Genomic DNA, 24,851 nt, shown 5'->3' with positions numbered 1-24,851 from the left:
CACTCGTTTCGTTTACTCTGCTACAATACATCACTTGGCTCTTCACACATTGTTTTGGCATAATCTTGACAGAGGAGCTGTATGAAATGCATATCTCGACACAGGCACATAAATGCATTGCAGATGTGAGTTTATTAGAGCACATCTGCACCTTTTAATCCAGTGCTGGCAAGTCAAAGCCTGGAGGAATGATCCCAGCCTTGTCTTCTCTGCGGTTCAGTGGTGGCTGCCGGGAGGAGGTTTGGGAGAGGGCTAGAGGAGAGCGCCCACCGACCTCCTCCTCAGGCAGCTGTTATCTGAACAGACTCTTTTCCCAAAGGTTGTGTCTTTTTCCATGCCCATCTTTGGTCACTGTCCTTTTACTTCTTGTCTGCCTTTGAAGAGCAGCAGCGATCAGTGCAGTCCAGTGAGCCCAAGTCCACACCCCCAGGTCCCACATTTCATTTGCTCAGGTCTCAGCATCTCTCTTTGGGTTTCTGTTGCAAGAGCAGGGATCAACGATCCTCAGGAAACACAGAGGGGATTTTGCCTCTTGTGTCTGATTTCTGCTCTGCTTGACCAGCAAAGCTGAAAGCCCCAGCCAGCTCCTGTCTTGCAGCATCCCCCAAATTAAAGCAGAGCAATAGTCTAAAGAATCTCCCTTGGAGTGTAGCTTCCCATCACTGGTTTGTTCATTGATTTTTTTGGCTGTGGACTAATTCACAGCAAACTACCCTATGGCAGGCAAATGCTAATCAGACCTGCTCTTTCCTCATTAATGCTGTTTCAGACACCTCCTTGGTGCAATCTTCCACGTTGCATTGCCATTCCTGAATTTGCGGAAGCCTACATAGGGACATTTTTTACTCTGCTACAGTTTTTCATGTTATCTTAAAGCCTGAAACAGCCTTATCCTCATCATGTGGCTTTGATTCATCCTCAAACCACATTTCTTAGACTGGGCTGGCAGAAAATGGGCTTGGACGTGGGAGGGAGCCTGCACCCTGTTTCAGCAGAGCACGCAGAAGTGCTGCAGCACAGCTGAGAGCTGCAGCACCTTGTGCCCAATTTTGTCCTAGCAGTGAGGACTGTCCCCAAGGGTGTCACACTACCTGGGACCAAAGCCCTGGGGACACACAGCTCAGTGACATGGGACCTGCCACAGCCGCTGTGTGGTTTGGGTTAATGTGTGCAAACAAGTGGCAGGGAGTTCTTGGGAGCATTTCTAGCTCCTGTGCCCTTCCCTAGCCTTGTATGAGCACAAACGAAGCAAATGTCTTGATGGAAGTCTGCTGAGGTGGATGCAAAAACCATACTTAAAGAGTATTTACGTGGAAAATGGTGAAAGAGAGAAGATTAAAAAGAAATGGTGTTGTTTAGTCTAGAGAAAAGAAGGCTGAGGGAAGATGATAACAGTTTTTAAGTATGTGAAAACTTGCTCCAAGGGGGAAAGTAAATGCTTCTTCATGGCCAAGGAGAGAAGGATAAATGGCTTTAAGGGGAATTTGGAACAGACACTGGCAAAAAAAAAACTCTTTCTATCAGTGAGGCTACTTCATCTCTGGAATAGACAGCATGGTGGTGGGGCACCGCCATCCCTGAGGGCTTTCTATGCAGGTTGCTTGGATGTCTTAGGACAGGTTTACATGTAGCTAATCCTGCTTTGGGTGGAAGGTGGTTCCTTCCAGCTTTGCCTGTTTTTCTGATTTTGTTAGTGCACATCTATTCATGGAAACCCAGTGAGGATGGAGTTAATTTTGCCTCCACTCTGAACAGGCCAAATTTTGACACAGGCCAAATCCAGCATCTGTGTAGGCAACTGGTTATGAAGCAGACATGTTCAGCTCAGTGAGGGCACTGAGCAAAGTCTGCTGCACTGGCCCATTCTTTTTAATCAACCTATTTTATGTCAGTGGAAAATTAAAATTGAAACCACACCCAGGTGAAAACACACCATGAATCCTTTATATCTGTGTCCAATTACTAGTGCCAAACGTAAGAGGAGTTTGCAGCCCCAACACTACCAGAAAAGCCCAAACTATCCCCCAGGTTGGTCATATTTGAAAGCAATGGCTGTATTTTTATGCCAAGCTTGGGCAAGGCTCTGCACTCTTCCACCCTGGCTGCTGGCACTGTGGTCCCACTGCCATCCCCACTGCAGCACCGCAGACGTGGCAGGACTTGAAGCCAGCACCATTGTGGAGTACAACAGAAAGAAAGGATGCCTGTTCCTCAGAAAGTATCAAGCACCAGGGGGGAAATGCCTGGCACTGGTACAATAACATTTTTTGGTCAAGTGGGCTCTGATGTGACACAGGGGTCCTGGCACCACAGCAGCCTGTTAAGCCCTGTTTGGCACGTTTCTGTGCCCTGGCACACTGTCACTTTTGCCCCAGTGCTCCACGTGTGTTCTAGATCCTCCATACAGCAAATGTGGTTTCACTTGCTTTTCCATCTATTAGTTCATTGTAACTGTTCGGAAAAAGTCATTATACCCAGAGAAGTCTGCTAGTCATTAGCATGAGTCAATAATGAGTTGGGGCTTTAATTATTTTATATCGTGTGTATGGAAACAGAGTGCATTGCTGGGAATTCAGTCATAACACGTACATGTAAGTTTGTGTTAGTTCTGGAGCAGGGACAGGATTCTTCTGCTGTGACCCCCCGGTGCCTCGTCACCGGAGGGTGATGCTCAGCAACAAAAGGTGGATCGCTGTGAGTGGGATGATGTTCCTCTGAAATGGTCGCATAAACTACCACTGGATTTCACAAAAAAAACCTGACCTTCAGCAAGCTTTTCTGTGCTGGTTTGGAGGCTGGATGCTTCTTCAGCCCCTTTCTTCTCCTAGAAAATGTACCCTGTGGTTGCATGCAGGCAGGGGGCTGGGCCAGCCTGGCACCAGGGACCAGATCCTGCCTCTGGCAGGGCAGGGGCAAGGGTCAGACCTTGTTTTGCTCCACTGTCCATTTCTTGGCCTTCAGCTCTACTGCCGCATAATGGTGAAATCAGAAACAGACAAACAGAAACAGCCCTCCTTGGGGTTTCAGAGTGGGACCTCAGAAAGTCTTTTGGGAATTCACTGAGCAGCCTGGCCAGCAACTTATCATATCGTCACGTTGCTGCTATTAAGAGTGATGATGGTTTTGTAACAGTGTTCTTAGCTGGGAGGATTATAGCTGGGTTTGGACAATTACTGTATGATCTTAATTAACTTTTCCTCATGATATACTTTCTGCCAGGATTTGGCAGCTAGCCTCACAGTGTTTTACAGTGTTTTTGCATAGGAAATGTTGATATCAGCACTTAAAAATTTGTAAGGAAAACAGCAAAAAGCTTTTAGGTAACAATATTTCTGAGAAGAGCTCTTAAATTCTGCCAGTTGGGAAAATGCCCCTCGCTTCAAATCCAATTTTAAGAAATAGTTCAGCTACCGTGAAGCGGTGATGAGCAATTACGGTTTTATTGTAATTCTCTGCTTATGTCTTGTGAGCGTTTCATTTCTAGGTTTCCTCAACCTTTAAAAACAATGTAGCACAATTTTATTAATTAGCAAAGACAGAGGTGAAATATTTGCTGCCATACTGTCATCCAGCTGCTGCCACTGGTGTTTCTCCTAATCACGTCTGTCTCTCTCCAGACTACGATGTCTGTGCTGAAGCTCCTTGCGAACAGCAGTGCACAGATAATTTTGGACGGGTCTTATGCACTTGCTATCCTGGGTATCGCTACGACCGGGAGAGGCACAGGAACAGAGAGAAGCCGTATTGCCTGGGTGGGTAAAAGTGCTTACCTCTGGTTAATGATGCATCCTCCTTCTTCAGGACTTTCAGTTTAGATTGAAGCCTTTCTCTTTTTTTTCCCTATTACAGATTAAATGTGATTTTTAACTATGCTAAGGATTGGTCCCCAGAACTAAGATGTCTAAATACCCTTGAAATTATTGGCAGGTAGTCCTTAAAACAAGCCATATGCACCTAAGCACTTTGAAGCATCATGCCAATGTAATTTTCCCTTTATTAATTCCTCCTGTGGGTTTTGAGCAGCATTTGGAGCCTTGGCCTGAGAAGAGGGACATGATTTTAACCATAACCCTCAAGGCACTATAACATTGCCTCATTAGGAAAATAAATCCTTGGGATTTGATTCGGATGGCAAGTATCTAATACAGGGTGTTCCATTTACCTGTGCTGCTCATGTGGCTAGTATCCCCTGATTCAGTAGCCATGCCCTGCAGGGTTTGCTGGGCCAGGGAGACAAGGTCTGCAGGATCGAGCTTTGCTTGTGACCTATTTCATGCAAAGAAACTGTCACATGGTGCTCACAGATAAAATGTATGGTGTGTTAATAACTCTGCAGTTTGCACAGAGCTCCAGCCTGAAGCAGCAGTAGTGCTGCAATTACTCATTTATTTAAACCCCGATTCTCCCAATACCTTTAAAGGAAGTCTTGTATTGCACTTGAGGTCAGAAACCTCCAGCTTCAGGACATTTCCAACTCTTGCTCCTCTCCAGATATTGATGAATGTGCCACCAGCAATGGGACGCTGTGCTCTCAGATCTGCATCAACACCATGGGCAGCTACAGGTGCGAGTGCCACGAAGGCTACACCCGTGGGGAGGACGGCAGGACGTGCACCAAGGGAGATAAAGGTATATGCCAGTGGGGATTAAAGGTCTTGGGCCAAAGGTCATTTTTCACAAGAGTTTCCATGTGAATGTCAGGAAGCACTTCTGTACTATGTGGGTGGTGGGTCACAGGTTGTCCAGAGAGGCTATGGGGTCTCCCTCCTTGGAGATCTTCAACAGCCGCCTGGATGTGGTCGTGGGAAAGCTGGAAAAACCTGGGAACCTGGGAAACACCACTGTTTCGTGAGTTACATACACACATTAAGTAAGGCAGAAGTCACATCTGTAAGGAAAAAGTGGAAATACTCTGAAGGTTGTGGAAAACATCCTACCCTCAACAGGCAGAGTGTCTGAACAGTGAAACTCGCCTTTACAGCTTTGTTTAGACCATTTCTCCTGGATCACACAACAGCTACAAGCCTTATTTCCCTCCCAGATCAATTTGGACTATCCCAGCTCTGGATAGTCCAGAGACACAAGAATAAAATTTGCCTAGTGCTGACCCGTCATTAATTCCATCCATTAACTAAATATCAGTGAGTTTAGTCAGCATTTACATGCCCACGTCTGAGATCAGCAAATGGCCATGGGTTGGGTGGTTGGTGCCTCTGAGCACTCAGGCATTCATAGGAGGAGTGCCTGGGAATTCCATGTATTTTTAAGCATTATTTGAATCAATAGCTAAATTATGTTGAGTAACGCTTGAATTCTGCTGACCTGCAATTAGTTTGTGTCTCTCATAACTGCGGTCAATTTTTTTTTTTTTTCTACTGAAAGTAATTTGCAATGGAAAAGGGTGAGAGCAAGGGCTTGTTCTTCCTTTTCACTTGGTTTCAGAGTATAAATGTGCTCTGTGTGTAAATGATTTTAAAGTTGTTGACCTCATCCCAGTTATTAAATTACAGCACTTATAGTCCTGCAGATTAAATACTGATACAGTAATTTAAAAAGGAGGGAGAAAGAGAACAACTTGTGCTCTGGAAAAAACAAAACAAAACAAAAAATATGCTTTTGATGAACGGCAACTTGCCATAGGTTCATCTGTTATTGCCTGAGCACATATATCACTGGGTGCTTCAAATCCCACTGGATGGCCAAAGCAATTTATAATTTTGATTTTCCTCTGAAAATGTGTATCTGGGCCACTCCATTAACATGAGTTGTTTCTTGTTGTTTTCATTTTTTTATTATCTTTTTTATCTCTTATAAGTATATGGGGGTCATTAAGGAAATAGGCATAACATAAATAACCCTCTTGCAAATAGTTTTTTTAGCTAACTTTTCTTCTTGCTAGTTCAAATTTCCTGACAGGGTAATGTCCAAAGCATTCCAGATAACCAACAGTTCAGGACATTCACAAGTGTGGAAGTCATTCCAATATTTGAAAAACAGACATTTTACACTGCACGGGCCATAAAGACATCAGTCCCAATAGCTAACCTGGAATGAAATGCCCCCCATCTCTGCAAACATCTCCCAATTTGGCTGTGTGGAGCAGAGAAGGGCACTTTCAGTCACCCTGCTGGGCTCCAGAGCTAACGATACCAAGGCTGCCAGCGTGCTGGTGCAAAAGGATGAGGAGCACGAAGGGACGAGGAGGATGAAGGGACGAGGAGGATGAAGGGACAAGGAGCACGAAAGGACAAGGAGCACGAAGGGACGAGGAGCCTGCCCTTCGCCGTTCCGCAGGGTTTGATGCTGGCTTCGTGGCACCGCCTGCTGGCCTGACCACTTCCGAAGCAACACATCATTTGTGTCTCGCGGCGGCTGGGACAATTAAATTTTATTTTGTGATTTACTGCGAGAGACATGCAGGGTCTCTCTCTCTTCAGGTTTACGCGTGCTGCTTGTTTCCTGGGGAATTATTACTCACGTGTTCGTCCTGCCTGAAGGCTGCAGTCCAGGATATTTTTTTTTTTTTTACTCTGAGCTACAACAAGTGGGCTCGAGTGAGTGCTCTGGATTTGTTAGTGGAGCACTAGAATAGGGAGCATTCTTCTCGCATCCACAGTCGTGTTGCATTTGACAGAGACAATACAGCTACCCGCTCAGAAGTAGGCAAATTAAACCGTCTCAGCAGGCTGAGCACAGATAATACAACACAGATGATCCACTAAACAGCCTCTATGCAGACTGCCCGCAGCACAGCTCCCCACAGAGCTCTTCCCTGCCAGCATCTCCTTCTCCTCCAGCATCAGCAAACCAGAGCCTTCAAGCAGAGGCAAAGAAAGCACACCGCTCTGCCCTGAGCATCTCTTATCAATAGGCGCCATGGGGCTTCGTATCAGGACAGGAGCATCACCCGTGATGCTTCAGAAACCCTTCCTAAAATGAGGCTGGCTTCAGCCTTCTCTGAAATAATTTTAGTTTAGTGCAATGAAATCAGGTTATGTAAGTGTCTTGCTCAATGCTGGCCTGGTAGGTGACCTCAGTATCTGCGCCGTGCGTGGGAGGCTCTCGTCTAATTGCTTCCTGCCCCCTCTGGCCTGTCCTAGGTGGCTTCTGGCTTTATCCGTGCCTTATCCTGGCTTTATTCATATTTTGGTCCTGATACAGGATCGGATGGGGGCAGAGCAAGTGTTAGATGGATGACTCCTTCCCTGGGTAAATCAACACTTCTGTCTGGTATGAGTTAGGGGGATTCCACCTCTCTCCTGGGACGCAGCTCACACTTGCTTATGTGACGCTGTTGGACTTCTTCCCCAGATAAATCAGTCCAACTGGGGTTGCAGAAATCTCACTGGAATGATGTTTTCCAAACACTAGCTGAGCCCCCCACACACATGTTCAACTCCATGGGATGTCACAGCCCTGTTTTATCAACAGACCCGCGTATCACATCCTTCTGGAAGGTAAACTGGATTTTGTAATGAAACAAGAGGCCAAATTCACCGCTCCTTCATCTGCACATAATTCTACTGACTCTAGCGGGATTTCCTAAGGTTTCAAGCAGCAGAGGCTCTGGCAGTTTTTCCCTATGACTGCATGTTGCTGTCAGCAACATTTCTTAACACAATGTGTGTGTTTTATGAGGGACCCTGTTTGGTAAGATACCTATAAAAAGAAATTTTGGTTTAAACTAGTACCGAAAACAATCCGGAGGGGAATTTTTTGAAAAGGACATTTTTTAAATGTCTTTGTATATGTGTCACTGTAAATCCTATGCAAGTCCAAAAGTGAACATGTCAAAACATTCCATTTTTATAAAAGAAAGCTGAAAAGTTGGAGAGGGGTAAAGAACTCCATGAGAGAGGCAGAGTACTGATTTGTGGTCAAGAGAAGACTTACCTTGTAGAAATATCAAGAGGTGTCATAATTACAGCATCATAACAGCTCTTCCTTAAGGGGAAAACCCTAAATGTGGACTCTATTCTATCAGGGATAGGCAAAAAGGCTTTGGAGGAAGTAAAATCAAAATAATTAATATTAGAAATGCATCAATGAGGAAACAAGTAGGTGCTGCACGTTCAGATATCACCATATGAAGTTTGGAGATGCTGTAGCCAAACGAATTATCTTGGAGACAGCACAGACATAATTTGGTGAAAATCTATTAAATTTTATGTAGAGGTCACTGGAAAAGCTCCAGGAGTATTTTTTAACAATAAACTTTGAGCCATCCAAACAAGGTACAGAAAGCTGTTCAGGTATTTACCAAGCCATGTGCTATAAAGAGGTGCTGGGGAGCTCAAAAAGCAGCATACTCACTGTCAGACACATGATAAATAAAATATGGAGGACTTTGTGGATTATTGCAATGCCATTGGTCTGCATTTTTAGGAGCAGGTAGCTGGCGTGTTTTTTTTCCTAAATTTGTTCATTAATGGTCCATAGGTGGCCATCTGATGGCAGCAGTGTTCCTTGCTGGGCCCTGTAAACATTTAAAGTCAATTACCACATCTTTAGTAGTAGAAAATTCTGTTTGTATTAAAAATGTTGCAGATCAAAATCAATACACATTTATGAAAAGATGAAGTGTAGACCCAAGAAAAAAATACAGTGTAATACCTAAGTACATTGTAGTCAATACTTTTTGAAGACTTTGAAGATTTATCGGCTTTAACCAGGAGCAGCTGCAGAGTTTTTCCATTACAGGACACACTCTAAAGAGTTCAAATGTGTCCAATAACCCTTACAGGTAACATCATACAAAGCCAGGCATCACGTGCAGAGCCTTGATATGCTTTGTGCTTCTCAACAACTATATGTGAAAGAAAAAAAAAAAAAAAAAAAAGCTTACCTAGAGTTTGCAAATATATGCTACCCTGTGTTTTAGAAGCCACATTTCTCTTTAAGCTGATATTTGTTAAAACAGTGCTTGTTTGGTTATGGTGTAGATATGATTCCCTGTGTATGGGACTAGAAAAAGGGCACAAAAATAGCATTTGTGAGATCTCTTATTATTTGAATCATTTCAAGGATTCTTGTGTAGTAACAAGTGGTGTGACCTGTTCTCTCATGTGGCTTTAAATCCCGATCATTAATCTCAATCCCCATCTCTGGTCAGGGTGCTTACATCACATGGAGGAATGACCAGAGATGATAAAGAACAGTTTGTGCAAAGTGAAATGAAATGACCGCGTCGTGAGGGGGTTTACTGTAATTTATAGGGTATGAAAATTTGCCCTTCAGGGCACTGTAAATCAGTTCAGATCTGTAGGAATAGCCTACCCTAAATGCAAAGATAAAAGAAAGGGTGTTAACTTTTTCAGGTATTAAAAAAAAGAAAAATCTTTAGGGACTATTAACTGGAAACAGCTGCTTTAAAAATGAGCTCAGAGCTATCCCTGCAAAATTGCTCAGCCTTACACAGCAACTCACAGTCAGAGCATTAATAATGGCAAGACTGCCTCTTCTTTTCACAGTCTGGGGAAATGCAACAACCTTCAAGATTCCAGTTGCTTTTGCAATTACATTATGAACTTTCTTTCCCTTGGATCTTTATATTTGTATTGGAAACTGCTTTCTTTCAGCTGGGCTTCCTGAGAAATCTGAAAGCGTGGCGAAACCAGGGACATGCTGTGCCTCTTGTAAGGAGTTCCATCAAATAAAGCAGACAGTTTTACAGCTGAAGCAAAAGGTATGAACATTGATCAGTTGTGTTGTTATGAGACCTCCGTGTTTTATGACAACTGAGTTCAAATTTAAGTGCTCAGAGCTGTCACTGCCATGTGGCTCTTGTGCCCATAAAGATGATGGCAGCATGATTTAAAGTCGTGTAGGAATGGCATCTCTTCCTTTTGCTTCTGCATTGCTTGTAAGCAGATTTCTAAGCAAGCTCACGGTAACAGGGTCTGGCAAACACCCATCGCAGCCCGAGCCCAGGTTTCTTGGCAAGCTGTGTTGTCCTCAGCTTTTCATTCATTCTGAATGCAGAGGATTTTGGACTCGATCCACCTTTAGTATATGTAAGTGCAAGACATTCTGCTGATGAGGGAACGTGGGAGAACATGATTTTGCACTACCAGGGTGTTGATACAGGATGCGTGCCAAATAGGAGGTGTGTGGCTAGACAGAAACATCACTAGCAGACACATTAGCTTTGATTTTTTTTAGAAAAGAAAAATCCCTCAGCCACAAGACTTTTTTTCGTTTGTTTTCATCCGTGTTCGTATAAGAGTATATAATGCACTTTAAAACTTCCCCTGACCTTTAACTTTATTTGCTCCTATATGTGGCCTCCTTTTGCACTTTGGTAAGATTGAAATAACCCAGAGACCCAGCACAGGGTCTGTAGAGCCATGTGCAGAGGTACAGGTGTAATGCCCTTTCTGGTGAGGCCTCCTCCAAACATTCAGGTTCTCTGAAATGCTCTGCAGTAACAGTCTAAGCAATTCATGTTGACAGGCTGTAATCATTTCCCCTGGGCTGCACATTTATTTTAATTGTATAAAAACGTAATTTGGCATACTCACTCATTGCGTTTAATATTGCTCATTAATGTAATGTATAACGGAGAGAAAGGAATCTGCTCCGTATTTTGCTTCTGTATCAGGTATGGGGACAAATGTGGATGGATATCCACGTGTGACAGAAATTCTGTTTTTTAAACAGCCCCGGCTAGCAAACAGCAGGCGGGTTAAAGCGGAGCGGTGCTGCTAAGCGGCTGCCTGTCCAGCCGCAGGCGGTGAGGCTGAGCAGGCTCGCACCGCTCTGGGATCTGGGACCATGCTGTTGGCCAACTAGTTTGCTGCAAGAACTTGTGGAGACTAATGGCCTGGATTAATGGAAAGTTTTATGTGTCTGGCTTCCACCGTTAGGTGCCTGTTATTCCAAACGCAGTCCTGGGAGCCTAACGCTGTTGGTACCTGTTGTTGTGTGCACTTGTTGCATGGTGTCTGTGGCCATGCCAAGCACTTTGCTCTTGCCTCTTAGCTAATTCCCATCATGGTCCATAGCCTAAATTTTCCCCAGGTATTTTCCTCGTGGGACTTGATCGATTTGGCATCCTCAGAGGAAGCCAACTGGGTTGTGCCTCGTACAGACAGAGCAGGAAGAGGTGAATCCCCAGATGCATTCAGCATCTTTTACCCCACAGCAGGGAGAGCTTTTACCCATGCAGAGAGGAGATCTGGCCTCACCCTGCTCCTCAGCCCAAGGAGACACAAACCTTTGTGTTTCACCAGCCACTCCCTGTGGCCAAGTTCTTCTATGAAAGACGCCTCTCTGTATCTGTGGTAAAAGCTTTTCTGTTTTGTTCAGAAAAATTCATTACTGCCTGCCAGAGAGACACTTTATGGGAATAAGTCTTTAGCCTTGTGGTTAAGGCTTTGGGATTCTATGAACTTTATGTGAAATTATGTTTAGCAGAAGAGCCTGAGAAGGATCCAATCCAGCAAACCCTACAACTGGAAAGCAGGGTGTGCTTCTGGAGGTGGGAGGTGTAGTTTTGGTTCTCCTTAGGAAAGGAGGGGTTGAACTCAAGTCCCTGCCACCTTTGGAGAGCAGACTAGCTATCATATTAAAAGAAGGAGGTGATGGCAGCAATACCTTTTGGGGGGGATTGCACCATCAATTCCAAATCCAGCATATGCTATTTCAACAATCAAGAACAGAAAGTCAACTCACTTGGTTATCCGGTGGGACACACTCTCCTCTTGATTTACTGGGGGCTGGGGGCAGCCCTAGTCTGACCTCAGACCTTGCATGAAGGAGGAAAAGCAGAAGCTGGAGAAGTAGGGGAAAGATATCTGGCATGTTGACATGCAGCCAATGATTTTTTAAGAAGTCTAGTAAGCAGTTCAGCTCTTGGAGTTGGAGCTTTGCTAGATCCTATTGCACAGATGTGTTTAAACATCTTAATTAGAAATCTGTGGTAAAATTCCACAACTCTCCTATCAAGCTCTGTCAAAGTCATCTAAACCACAGATTGCCTAGAAACCACCCAAAATACCAGATGCAACATCCAACAGCGAACTTATGGGAATCTTGTGTCTAGCACTGTCTTTCTTTAAAATTTATTCTTACTAATATTTGCACGCACATGGAAAAACATTATTTTTCAAGGGCCATTTAGATTTGGAGCTATGGACAGAGAACGCCAAGGTCACTCTGGATCACAATCTTGGTTCAGTTAAAAGGTGAAATAGAAATTAGGCTAGTGAGTATAGCCAGTCCCTGAGAGGATGTGAGTCAACATCAAAAACACATGGCTTGGCCCCAGTGTATGTAACAGCCATTTTCTGGCCAGAAAATATCAAAGAGCAGTGAGCTAGACCAGAGCCTGGGTATTTTGGCACTCATAGTATATGCCTTAAGTCCAGCTGACTCAGTGGGGAAGCATGTGTAGATGCTTTCACAGCAGCTATGTGATTTTTTAATATTTTTTTTTAACTTACTAAGTTATTTGTTGAAACAGCCTTGCTGGCCGGAACAAGTCAGTACCTTATTCACTCAACAGAAGAGAATATACTACAAAATCATTTTCACAATGAATCTTTGCTACTAAATGCATCTTTTTAATCCAGACTGGCCATTTGCAATATAATCTGAGGAGCTGTACGGAGCAGGGGCTACACAGTAAGAAAAAGATCCCCCAAGTAGGATCTGGTCCAAAATTTACATACATTGATCTCCTCTCCAGAGGATCTCCTCTCCAGAGGAGATCAATTAATCTGCCACCCCCAAGGAGAAACACTTATTTGTTCTTCAGCATGAATAAGCGTTCCTGCTGGGGAAAACTGGAAGAGATGAAGTGATCCTTGTTTGAGTCTCACGAATGACACTGAAAATATTCTCACAAATATGTATATATTTTTTCCCCAAAAATATAATGTTCTCAGGGTCTCACATTTATAGTGTGCTGACCAAAGCTGGCCATGGGACCTCCTCAGGCTGGTCGCTGGCCAACGCAGCTGTGACAGCCCCCAGCTGCTGAATTCCATGCAAGGTGCTGTGACCCATGCAGCAGCCCTTTAGCTGCAGCAGTCCCATGCTTCAGGCTGAGGGGTCATTGATAAGTGGAGTTTTTCCTTGGAAAACCCAAGATGACAGCGCACAGGGCCCACCCCGAAGCAGTAGGTACGCTGGATCTCAATTTTCTGTGTGAGCAGAAAGTAAGGAGTTCCACTTCTGTGAGCAAGCACATAAAGCACACCCAGTGGGACTTCTGTGAAGTGCTGAACTCATCCAACCACAGATTACAGGGGAGGTAGAGTGAATCTACCAAATTCCTATGAGACTTGCATCACATTGCCTAATGTCTATATAGTGCAGTCATCTTGCCCTTGGAACTGCAATGCTCTCCAAAGCCCAAGTCACAAATGGATGATAAATCCTCCTATTCCTGTCATCACATTTTGCATCCCAGTCTGAAACACCAAGATAGTGTTTCAGAAGTGCCACTAGGAACTGTCTTAATGTTTCCAATGTTCTTTCCTCACTTTCTCTTCCTTCAGAACTGTGCTGGTGCATCTAACCCAGAGCTGCAACCAACACTGGCTGCCCTATAAAGTGCATTTCTTCACTAATAACTACTTTCCCGAAAGAAATTTGCTCACTTACATTATGTATTGCAAGTGCATGGCTTTGTTATATTTTCAGTGCTTTACAAACATTAGGTTTGCAATAAGGGCAGGAGGACATATATCAAATAATTACAGAAGCAAGTAGGAGCCTTGAGAACAGTCCAATGAAGGGAATTCCAAATAGCTAATTGAAAGCACTACCAGACAGCAGGAGTCATCATGTATTTTAGTTAATGCAGCTCTTCCACGCAAATGTTGCAGAATCCACTGAGCCAAGTTTATTCAGGGCAGCAACAAAGCTGACCCAGATCTGTCCTGGTATTGCTGAAATATCCTTTCAGTTCTCTTTGGCAGAGCAAAATTCCCAACTGTACATGCAGCCATTCACTATTAATAAACTTCTTTCCTCACTGTAGACTGGTCTTCTGGCTTGTTGTCTCCCTTCAGCTGTCTCTGCAGAGACTAAGTATTTGCAGAATATTTTAAAATGTGGTTAATTATTAAATACATTCAATCTGGGCAAGCAGAATCTGATATTTGATGGACAATGACATTTTAAACCACAGTATGCAATTTTCCTTGCATTCTCACTTGCTTGTGCCTTGTATCTCTATGCAGAGTAGATGCAGACATCCATTGGGTTAAATGGCTTGGTTACAGGGCCAGATCCACAAAGCATTTTGTTCTCCTATTGAAACCTATGAAAATGTAGGGACTTGTGCAAGCAATTGGGAACTTGAACAAATGTTGGCCTGAGGAAGCACAGTGAATGAATAGAGGAAAATTCACATAATGAAAAATGGGTTTTCTGAGAAGATCCAAGCAGTTATTAGCCTTCAGTTTTTGGCAACTTGTTGCTGTATCTCTCCTGAATTTCTCCTGCCCTCCATTTGGATAGACTTGCAGTATTTCCATGATGACTTGAAAGGTGAACAGCCTAATGGGAAACATCAGGGTTTCTAACATGGTACTGGCTCCAGACCCCAAGGGAAGGAAAGTACCCGAAGGTATAAATGCCTTAAAATCAAAGGGTGCCATGTTTTCCATATAGTATCTCCCAAGCCTGGGCTACCTTTCAGGTATAAGATGCATGAAGTGTGGATCATCTCTAGGATCCTCCAATCCTAACGGATCCAGAACAGTGTTAGTATAAATGCAGATATTGATAAAGACTTTACATTTTCCTGAAGCACTTAAATGTGCTATTTGTCCACATTAAAGTTTAATCAAGAATGCAGTTTATCCAGATGAATGATGGAGGCCTTACTGTGATTTTTGGTTTTGGCAGGTTGCTTTGCTACCAAATAATGCTGCTGATCTTAGCAAACACATCACTGGTGAAAAAGTGCTTGCATCTAATGCTTATATCCCTGGCCCCCCAGGCCAGCCTGGCCAACAAGGTCCTCCAGGTAAGATACAGATCAGAGGGACGTAAGTGTGAAATAGTGCCATGAGTAAAAATAATAAGCCTCAGCCTTCATTATGATAGGATTTCATGCGTTACATATTTTGATCGCTATGATTATATTGGCATTTGCAATAAATTGAAAAAGAAAAACTTTGCAGTCATTATTCAGGCAGCCTCTGTGAACTGTCTAACATCACTCCATTGTGTTTCTTAGTCTCAATGTATTTCTTGGCGTGCAAGCTGTGTTTGTCCTGTACGTGTTAAAGTGCTCCCTCTCCCAGGGATATCTCACCTGCTTCAGATGTCATTTCCCATTTCTTAACTGTGTCTTAAAGGCTCTCCATTTCATTTCAGAAATACCTATTACTTCAGCTCACTGTCATTAGTAGAGCAGAAAATGTGCTTTCAGTTTGCGGAGGTTTGTGCCAACTGTTTTATTTTTCCTTGTCTTGTTCTGCAAGGATTCATTTCTTGGTTTTATGTTGTGTTCTAGATTCAAAGGAATCTGAAAAGAAAAGTAAAACTCCACTCACACCTTCTGCACTTTGTTAAGGTATAGACTGAAACAATGAGAAAAGCAGAGAGTTCCTAAGGCTCTAGCTTAAGCCAGACACCCTGCAACCTGCAGCCAGTGATAGTAAAAGTTTTGCTAAATCCGTTGAATGCAGATCTGATTTGGGGTTAGTGATAAATTCAAGGAATTTTACTATTGTTCTGAGTTTCTGGAATATCTTTACTGAGGACTAGCTGATACTTCATACTAGGTTTGATTTACTACCTACTGAACTGCCCACCCTTTTATCCCCACTTTTGCAGTCTTGCTTTGTTTTTTGAGTCTTTATCTCATTTTCTTGGAGGACGAGTATCTTCAGTCTTCAGTATAACATAAGTGCAAGGACATTGTGGTTAGAGACTCTGCATCAGACTCTGAAATGTACATTGTGCCATCTTGCAATCTCTCTAACGTAGGCCTGACTCTGCATTTCTTCCATCTGGTTTCCCCATGACTGAGCTGTCCAAGGTACTGTAGAATTCTCTGTTCCGCTTGAAAACCATCCCCGCTGACCTCTTCCCCTGCCCCGCCGTTAGCAACGGGATGGCTGGGTCTTCAGGAGGAGTCTGAGAGGTTCATCACTGAACTTAATTTTACTCCTTATGAATACCCTTGCTGTAAATATTCTGTCCTGCTGAACCATTTTTGCTCTCGGCCTTTCATTTCCTGTGTCTTTCACGTGCCTTCAGTATGAAGAAAGTGCTCCCCCCTCTAATTACAAAGCACTTCAGCCAGTGACACTTTAATGATCTTTGTTTTGTGTAAATTCTGTTTCAAGGTGCCTTATCTTGTGTTTTGCTTTTCATAGTGTTTCTCTTGATATAAACCTCTATTTTGCTGCCTGGTGCCTTGTAAAAACTAACATTCTCTGCTGAACCAGCAGAAGCTGAAAAGGGTATAAAGTGAAATGCAAGAACAGAGCCTTTCTTGCCCTAATATGTTGGCTGCTGTCCTGGGAAACAGAGAGGTTCAAACCACTGGTGAAAAGGGTTTGCTTCTGTGCCAGTCATGTAGATGGCTTTGACCCAACATTTCCATGAGTTTTCTGAGGCTTTCTTTTTATGAGATGTTTCTCAGATGTGATTTGTTCTTTCTCCCTTTTTCTCTTTGTGTGAAAATGAGGCTTTTCTGCTTTTCTTTTCACCTCTGGTCTGTGTCCCGAACTGTTTGGCAGTGGAGATCTTTGTTTCATTTGAACACACAAAGTTTAATTGTTTCGTGAAGATCTCTTGTACCCACTGTGACAAAGAGTAATGTCTCAAATGACTGCTGTGTTGCTTGTGTTGCTGTGGATTTGTGGATTTGGGTGTGTTAAGGCAACAAGCCCATTGGGTGGTTCAAAAAATAGTCAGTCCCCACTGCTCGTGCTGATGAAGTGTCCTGAAGGCTTTCCCTGGCAGGTAACCTTTGCTGTTGATTGTAGGGGCTCCAGGACCGAAAGGGAGTCAAGGAGTTCCTGGGTCACCTGGACCTCCCGGACAGCCAGGCCCCCGTGGATCAATGGGACCCATGGGCCCATCTCCAGACATATCCCATATTAAGCAGGGCAGACGGGGCCCCGTGGTCAGTATTCTCACCTCCTGTCATGCACTGCATGGTTGGCCTCAGCTCCACAACCTGTCACGTCCTTGTGAACACTTTCTTTTCTGTTGCAGGGACCGCCAGGAGCACCAGGGAGAGATGGCAGCAAGGTGAGGAGAGGTACTGTTTTCCACAAGGCAGGCACATGCACATCTGGTCTGTGCACTTGCAGTCACACCCTTTTATCACCACATGTCCTTTGCTAAACTGAAAATGTCCCACTCTCTTGCCTTTCTTCTCCAATTTTGTGCTTCATGTTCCTTAAGTTTTGCAAATAATAGCCATGCCAGGCTCTCAAGCGGCTTTCTTTCCTTTGATGTGTTAGCCCATTTCATTAGACTGGTCTTTTGTGAATTTCTCCTGTTAACTGGTCTGTTTGTTACTGTCTAGGAGAAATATCAAAAGCACCAGACTCTGCTCCCACTAGAGCCAGTGGCAATTTCCTGTGTTCTTCCTGATATATTTGTTCCCACTTCATTTTCTTTTCATTTCTTTTCATTTCTTTTTCTCAGCAAGCAAAGTTAGCAAACGCTGATGATTCTAGATCTGTAGCCAGTGAGTCTGCAAAGGTAAACTACTATTTTGGTTTCCTTTAGTCACAGCAAACTAACTGAGGTGGTATTGATTACAGGGGGAGCGAGGTGCACCAGGACCAAAGGGGATACCTGTAAGTATTGCTCTCAGCAAGCAATTCCACAGCAAAGTGATGCTGGCTACTAGCAGGCCAACCAAAAGAAACCAAAGAAAGAAAGAAAGAAAAAAAAAAAAAACTTTCCTTTGTCAAAATCACAGTGAATGACACTTTACATACCCAGAAAAGGTTATTGGAAAAAAAGAAAGAAACTACTCTTTTTCATCCAAGTTTCTTTCCTACACACCTCCTCCCTCACTGGATGCTACACTGAAGTAGTAAGTGCCCCTCCACCCTCCAGCAGGCAGAAACACAAGAACCCATGCCAAGTGCTAGTTAGTACATTTCAGCTTCACTCATAGTGGGAGTTTGATCTCTCAAACCTTTTAAAATATGGCCTCTCATCTCTCTCTGGGACTTTGAGCAAATCAGCAAGAGAAGGATGAATATTTACAATCTGGTTTTAGGTGAAATTGATTAAAATTTTGTTTATTGCGGTCTTTTCTCATTGGTGAGAGAATTCTCATAGATTTATATTCTCAGTATTAAATAGTATACTTTACTGTGTGACAACAGCTAAAAAGAAATGATTTTTTTCTGAAATTAGATTAAAATGGGCAGTATTCTCTACAACGTAATTACTAATAAATTTACTAAGTGATGGACTGCAGTGGGATTAATGTATTGAAAATTAACTTCCAGACATCAGCATTCCCCAGATAATTGTAATAAATATTAATAATTATCAATTAACTAGTTATTTTAAGCATGTAATTTCTATTATTTTAATATGAAGGAACACAAGGAACCAAGATTTCTCTCTGTCATTTTCTCCCATGAGGTGTTGAAATGCTCTTAGGAGGCAGATATAGCAAATGAATTGTTAAATAACAAAGAGCTGAGAACCTAGTAAACATAGACTCTGTCTACAAAAACATTTGCCTTTTGAAAAATGCTTCCTGATCAGGTTGATTTGAAAAGAGGTGTTTATTTCCTGGCAATAGTTATGAAGCAGTGTTTTACTGAATCACCCCTGCAAGGGCAATTATATTGACCTGTTTGAAAACTGTAAGAGTAAAGTGGAACATGATTAATGACCGTACCTTGTGGCTGCAGGGCCCACCAGGTTCATTTGACTTCTTACTGCTGATGATGGCAGACATCAGGAATGACATCGCTGAGCTGCAAGAGAGAGTGTTCGGACACAGGACTCATTCATCAACAGAGGAGTTTCCATTACCTCAGGAATTTACAAACTATCATGACACAGTGGATTTTGGATCCGGAGAAGACTACAAACCACGGACATCACCCAGAGACTCCAGGATACAGAAGGCAGCCCATCCTTAGCTATGCCTACTGACAAATAGACCCCCTTTAGAGTTCTTCACTATAAAAATGCACTGACAATGTAAAATATATATATATATATTATTTCTCAGTTTTCTCTTTGCTTTTCCCCAACCATGCTGCCTGTACTGTAACTTTCCCAGTTCATGGTGGCCTCCTTGCAGTAATTCCATACCGTCAAGCCTGCACTGTGCATTCTATCCAGACTATCAGGAAAACCTTCTTAGTGTATTGAGCTAGCAGGATTAAGGCACACGATTGTTAATGGGGCAGACCACAGCATCTCATCTGCCTACCTTCAGTTCTGTGTCCAAATGACCCAGTACCTAGATTTTGCAGGGGTAGGAGAGTAGCTGAACATCATCCCTGAAAAACATCAGAAATGGATACCTAGGTCCACGGTTACTTTATACATGTAAATGAATAATACCATGGAACCTAAATCTCCAGCTAGTGTCCCCGGGTTTAGGAGAGTGTGAAAAGTGGATCTCTGTTTCACAGCAGAGGTCAGCTTTATGTGAATTGTCTCCTTCTGTTATGCCCCACTTTGGCACAAAAAAAAGCCAAGAAACATGATGAAGCAATGATATAAAGATACTGCTTATTGATCTAGAAATGATTTGAGGGGATCTACTGAACTTCTAAAAGGTATTCACAGAACTGGAATGCGGAAGTTACAGTGTATTTGGCTGGGTATATGAGGAGTGGTAGGTGCAGGAGTGCTCATGACAAAGCATTTCAAGTGGTACGAGCATAGCTAAGGTGAGGTACTGCACATGGGATCCTGTATTTCTGAAGAGGGATAAAAGGGAGTACCCTTTTTTTTTTACACTGGAAAATTGGATGCACAAAGTTAGACCATACCTCATAAATGATGTATGTTAACTTTTATTTTTTTTCCTTTTTTTTTCCTTTTTTTTTTCTTTTTTTCTTGGATTTCCACAGCTGCTGAGGACTTTGCTGTGCTTAGAAGATAAAGGAGTATATTAAGCACAAAACTGCAGTGTTGTACCTGTGTAGCTGCTGTTTCTACCATATGTTCAGTACTGGGTCCTATCTATGTTACAAATGCAAAGAAAATCATATTTTGCCATGTTTTTCATGGCTTGCATGTTCTAGTAGAATAAATACCAGTAAAAATATAAGCAGGCCCTTTTCAGATAATATGGAAAGGTTTGGATCCCCTTCCATATTCTCTGGGCCAAAAGATAGTTGGTGTAATCCCTACCCCACCAGAACAGGTCATGTTGTATAAACAGTTGGCTGTCTAGACATTTTGTATCTTTTGTACATTATCTTAAGGGGATATGTTAATTCTTGTAATTGTTTTCCAACTCCTCACTATCATTATGCCGCAAGCAAGGGCATTAGCTTTAAGAACACTAATGTTCTTTATTCCTCTTCACGTTACGCATACATCAGTATTTACAAAGCAATGACTAAGTCACTGGTAAAGCTTAGAAAAAATGATAGTGCTCTCACCATAAGATCTTTGGGCTTCTCCTCTGGAAGGAGCTCACCCAGCAGCTACAGATCCAAGTAATCTTGTGAATGAAGTAAAGTGGAAATCAGTGAGACCTGGGGAAGGAACTTGTGGCCAAAGAAAGGATGGTTTCATACAGAGCAGATTAAAAAAAAAAAAAAAAAAAAAAAAAGCTCTAAGGCAGCAATCTGAGGCATGTATGTGTTATTTTCTTACTTTTAATCAGGCAACTATGTATAAACGATATAGTTCATGAAAATGCAATAAGTACATTTGTCAAATTATGTATTTGTAATCCTTGCAAATTATGTGAATCTTGGCTACGTTTAGCACCACCACTCATGACCTGCTGGATCAGGTTGATTTCCACAACAGAACTAGCAGCTGCAGTTATTTGGACCATCAGACACTAAATAATAAGTTAAACGACTCGCTTCCTACATACAGACTGCATTTTATTGCCCCCTGTCCACAAGGAAAATGGGTTCTAAAAAAAAGGCACTTACTTGTGTTCTAAGCTCTGCTTTCCCACAACTAACAAATGAGAAGTTTCTACACTGAAAGCTTGACCACTGAATTCAGGGAAAGGCAACAATATCCTGCTTGGCACAAGTCTTTAGGGAACTTCTGAGAGTGGATCAGAAAAGTAGATAACATACATGCCTCACTCTGAGTGCAGGAGGCTGTCCTACAGACCTGCAAACATAAAGTAGGGTGCATTTTTACATGCCTTTTTGAATGATGAGCTCAATAACTTCCCTTTCTGGAGTCTGCATGTTTTTTTCACAGCCCTGAGCTGTTTTCCAGCAGTCATGTTTCCTCCATAAAAAGGTGAAAGAGCTCCTTGAATTTCTCCTTGTGCTTCGCACTCCTCTTTCCACAGTGCTGTTGGTTGTGTCCCAGCATTGGTGAGAGGACACCATGGGTAAGGCCAAATCCACCCCACAAGACACAGAAATTCCTCCAGCAGGGAGAGCCCCTCTGAGCACATCTATCTGGGAATGTTCAGCCTTCTGTCTGCATCCAGCTAAGATCTTTGTGTAGACTTCTATAATTTTATTTCTCATTAATTGTATGATAGCTTTCATAACATTTTGTATCAGAAACGTTTCACTACAATTTCTAGAGAAATACATACAGACATTCAGATAGAAAAAAAATATGTTTTCTTCAGCATACCCAAAGTTTTATAAAGCCAGACCAGAGGAGTCGTTTCCAATTTTAAGCCTGGTTACCAGAGAGAGGGAAGTCATTACCTTGTAAATTATTTATTATTCTGTGGCTCCAAAAATAACTACCCAAGAATCCAAAATAAGAATGTAGAAATATCTACACGTCTAGTCATTACTAGGCTCATGCACATGACAACGTTGTTTCATATAAATGCTATGTATAATTTTATTAGAAAGAAATATTATTTTGATGTTAAGACATCAAGTTATAAGCAGAAGGATAATAAAGAGTTTGTTATTTTATTAATATTGGAAATATATTTAATGGAAACATTTGCAAGAGTGTGTAGTGATGGAAAAATACTGGTTGTTAATAGGTTTAACAAAGTCATAAAGCTTGGAAAATGTTCTTTTCAGCACTGTGCCAGGTACATACAGGATTAGTCTTTCTTGCAAAGCTGAAATACTGACACATAGAAATTGCTATATGGTCAGGGTAAACCAGGAAAAGGGTAGGAAAAGTGATTGTAAATGGAATTACAATAATCCCTGGAGTTATTGTTGGCATCACAGCTTGAGGAGCGTTCTTCCGAGAAGTATTTCAGAGTTAATATGTTAAGCCCCAGAGAAGCAATGGAAGATGAGGTGGGGTCCAAGAATTTGTTAATTTCACGTTAAAATCCATATGTTTGTTCCTATTACACATTCCAATAACCATACAGGCCATTTTATTTATATATGAAATACTAAAATATGTATAAAATGATTGTGATTTTATGATGTATTCTCAACAACAAAGATATTTTTTCTTATGCTGTTGGTAGTTGCTTTTGTTACACATCCTTTCGCTTGCGTACGAAAACACGGTGTGTTGGTTTTTTTGTTTGTGTTTTGTTTTTTGCCCTGGGAAGTGGTTGAGTCACCATCCTTGGAGGTCTTTAAAAGATGTTCAGATGTAGAGCTTAGTGATACGGGTTAGTGGAGGACTGGTTAGTGTTAGGTCAGAAGTTGGACTCAGTGATCTCGGAGGTCTCTTCCAACCTAGACGATTCTGTGATGCTGTGAGGAAACAAGTGGGAGGAATTAAGCTGCAGTTGAGGATTTGTTTTGGAGCTGGCCCATAGAGCCAGGCACGAGCAGGGCTGAGGGGGCATGAGGTGCCACAGGACACGGTGGGTTTGTGTGTGTGGAAACGGGGAAAAAGCGGGATAAACGTGAAGGCTTTGAACCCCCAGAGCCCCATCTCGGCCCTGTGATGGAAACAGGCACCGCCAGGTGGAGCATGGCGCCCGCCAGCTCCTCTTCCCCCCTCCTCAGAGCCCACCCCCTGGGCTGGGCGCTGCCTCAGAGGCGGAGACTGAAAATGGCGGCGGGTGCTCGGAACTACAACTCCCGCCATGCCCCATAGAGCCCCCCCACCCCTATAGGGACGCCATTACCCCTACAGGCGCGCAGCGTTCATCTCGTCAGAGGGCCGCGACGGGTCGGGCGGGCAGGCGGGCGGGATGCGGCTGTCGCTGGCGGCCGCCATCTCCCACGGGCGCCTGTACCGGCGCTTGGGGCCGAGCCCGCGGGCTCGCCTCGACCTCCTGCGCAACCTGGTGACGGCGCTGGTGCGGCACGAGCGGCTCGAGGCGCCCTGGGCGCGAGCCGACGAGATGCGGGGCTACGCCGAGAGGGTGAGGGGACGGGACGGGGATGGGGGGTGAGGGGGGCACACACCGGGCGTTATCAGGCGATAACGGGTGCTGTTTCCCCTCAGCTCATCGACTACGCCAAGCGGGGGGACACTGACGAGCGAGCTATGCGCATGGCGAATTTCTGGCTGACGGTAGGCACCCCCCTTCATCCCCTTCCCCTCCCTCCATCCCCTTCCCCTCCCTCCATCCCCTTCCCCTCCCTCCATCCCCTTCCCCTCCCTCCATCCCCTTCCCTTCCCTTCATCCCCTTCCCCTCCTCGTGCCCCTCATCCCCTTCGTGCCCTCCCCGCTCCCTTTTTGTGTCCCCCTCCCGCTCCCTTTTGTCCCCCTCTCAGTCCCAGAGCTGACCGTGCCGCCCCGCAGGAGAAGGACCTGATCCACAAGCTGTTCAAGGTGCTGGCGCCCCGCTTCCAGCCTCACCCCGGCAGCTACACCCGCCTGCTGCAAATCCCCAACCGCGACAGCACGGACCGCGCCAAGATGGCAGTCATCGAGCTGAAGGGGAACCCCTACCCGCCGCTCGTCCGCCCGCGCCGCGACAGCGACAAGACACTGCTCAACCAGCTGCTGAAGGGCTACAGGGAGGACAGCCGGAGGCAGGCAGCCCCCCAGCTGCCCGAGGGCACGCCGCTGTAGGCAGCACGCTGTGCCCTGAGTGGCACCCCCTACACACACACACACACTGGAGCAGAAGATGTCCCAAGAGGTTGCAGGGGTTATTCCGAGCCTTAAATTGTCACAACAGCAGCACAAGCTGGAGGTTTACTTGCCCCTTCCTGTGCTTTCATACTCAGCAAGGGAAGGAAATCAAGCTGGGAGCCCTAATGGTTGATACTTGCTGTGTAAATAAACTGTTTAGAAAGTGACTTTGCTTCTGTTTGAATTATATTGCTCTGTACATGCGTTAATCTTCCCCCAAAACTGAGTTTATTACATCTTCTGTTCCTACACACTGGGATAGTGTCTCCGCTGTGATAGAACTGAAGTGTCCTCTAGAAGCCAGTGTGCAGACCTTCAGGGCTGCAAATACAGTGGAAACGCAGCCTGGTTGTATTGTTGCTGCAGAGCTGAATACAAATTAGGATAGTACCACTGAAACAAGTTTTAAAAGCAGCAGCACCAATTAGACTTGTGTTGTTAGGTTGGCAACATGGACAGAAATAAATTGTCACTTTTGAGCTTAGTAAGACACCTTAGCCCTCAGGTACAGAGTTGTAAGAAATCTCTGTATTGTGCTCTTAGAGCAAAAAATTGTTAGCAGCAGAACTTCTCAAGAGAATGATGCAAAAGCAGATATGAAACTTAAAGTGCTGGCTTTGTCTGATTTGTTCTTGACAGTTGTAGCTGGAGCTTATGAGTGAAAAAGAAAAAAAAAACACCTTTCCAGAGACTGAACATGATA

General features: G+C 43.7%; 2 protein-coding genes across 3 annotated transcripts in view; both read left to right on the top strand.

Moving 5' to 3' along the window:
• The window catches only part of CCBE1 (collagen and calcium binding EGF domains 1), a 93,698-nt gene extending 72,949 nt beyond the window's left edge, over nt 1–20,749 (top strand). The window contains exons 4-11 of one of the 2 annotated variants that reach the window (XM_038170386.2): nt 3,618–3,752; nt 4,492–4,629; nt 9,579–9,685; nt 14,860–14,980; nt 16,956–17,095; nt 17,188–17,233; nt 17,745–17,780; nt 18,861–20,749. In XM_038170386.2, coding sequence (XP_038026314.1) covers nt 3,618–3,752; nt 4,492–4,629; nt 9,579–9,685; nt 14,860–14,980; nt 16,956–17,095; nt 17,188–17,233; nt 17,745–17,780; nt 18,861–18,880 — 743 coding nt within the window. In that variant the 3' untranslated portion in view covers nt 18,881–20,749. The remainder of the gene's footprint in view (nt 1–3,617; nt 3,753–4,491; nt 4,630–9,578; nt 9,686–14,859; nt 14,981–16,955; nt 17,096–17,187; nt 17,234–17,744; nt 17,781–18,860) is intronic. The other variant, XM_038170385.2, reaches the window with a different exon arrangement.
• Nucleotides 20,750–23,178: 2,429 nt separating this feature from the next.
• MRPL17 (mitochondrial ribosomal protein L17) lies at nt 23,179–24,315 on the top strand. The gene is made up of 3 exons (XM_027446381.3): nt 23,179–23,428; nt 23,512–23,580; nt 23,813–24,315. Exons 1-3 carry the CDS (start codon nt 23,255–23,257, stop codon nt 24,083–24,085), a joined length of 516 nt encoding a protein of 171 aa, XP_027302182.1. The 5' UTR covers nt 23,179–23,254; the 3' UTR covers nt 24,086–24,315.
• The last annotated feature ends 536 nt before the right edge of the window (nt 24,316–24,851 follow it).

Source organism: Anas platyrhynchos, chromosome Z (assembly GCF_047663525.1).
Source record: "Anas platyrhynchos isolate ZD024472 breed Pekin duck chromosome Z, IASCAAS_PekinDuck_T2T, whole genome shotgun sequence".
Classification (NCBI taxonomy): Eukaryota; Metazoa; Chordata; class Aves; order Anseriformes; family Anatidae; genus Anas; species Anas platyrhynchos.
This window is presented reverse-complemented; position numbering and strand designations above follow the sequence as displayed.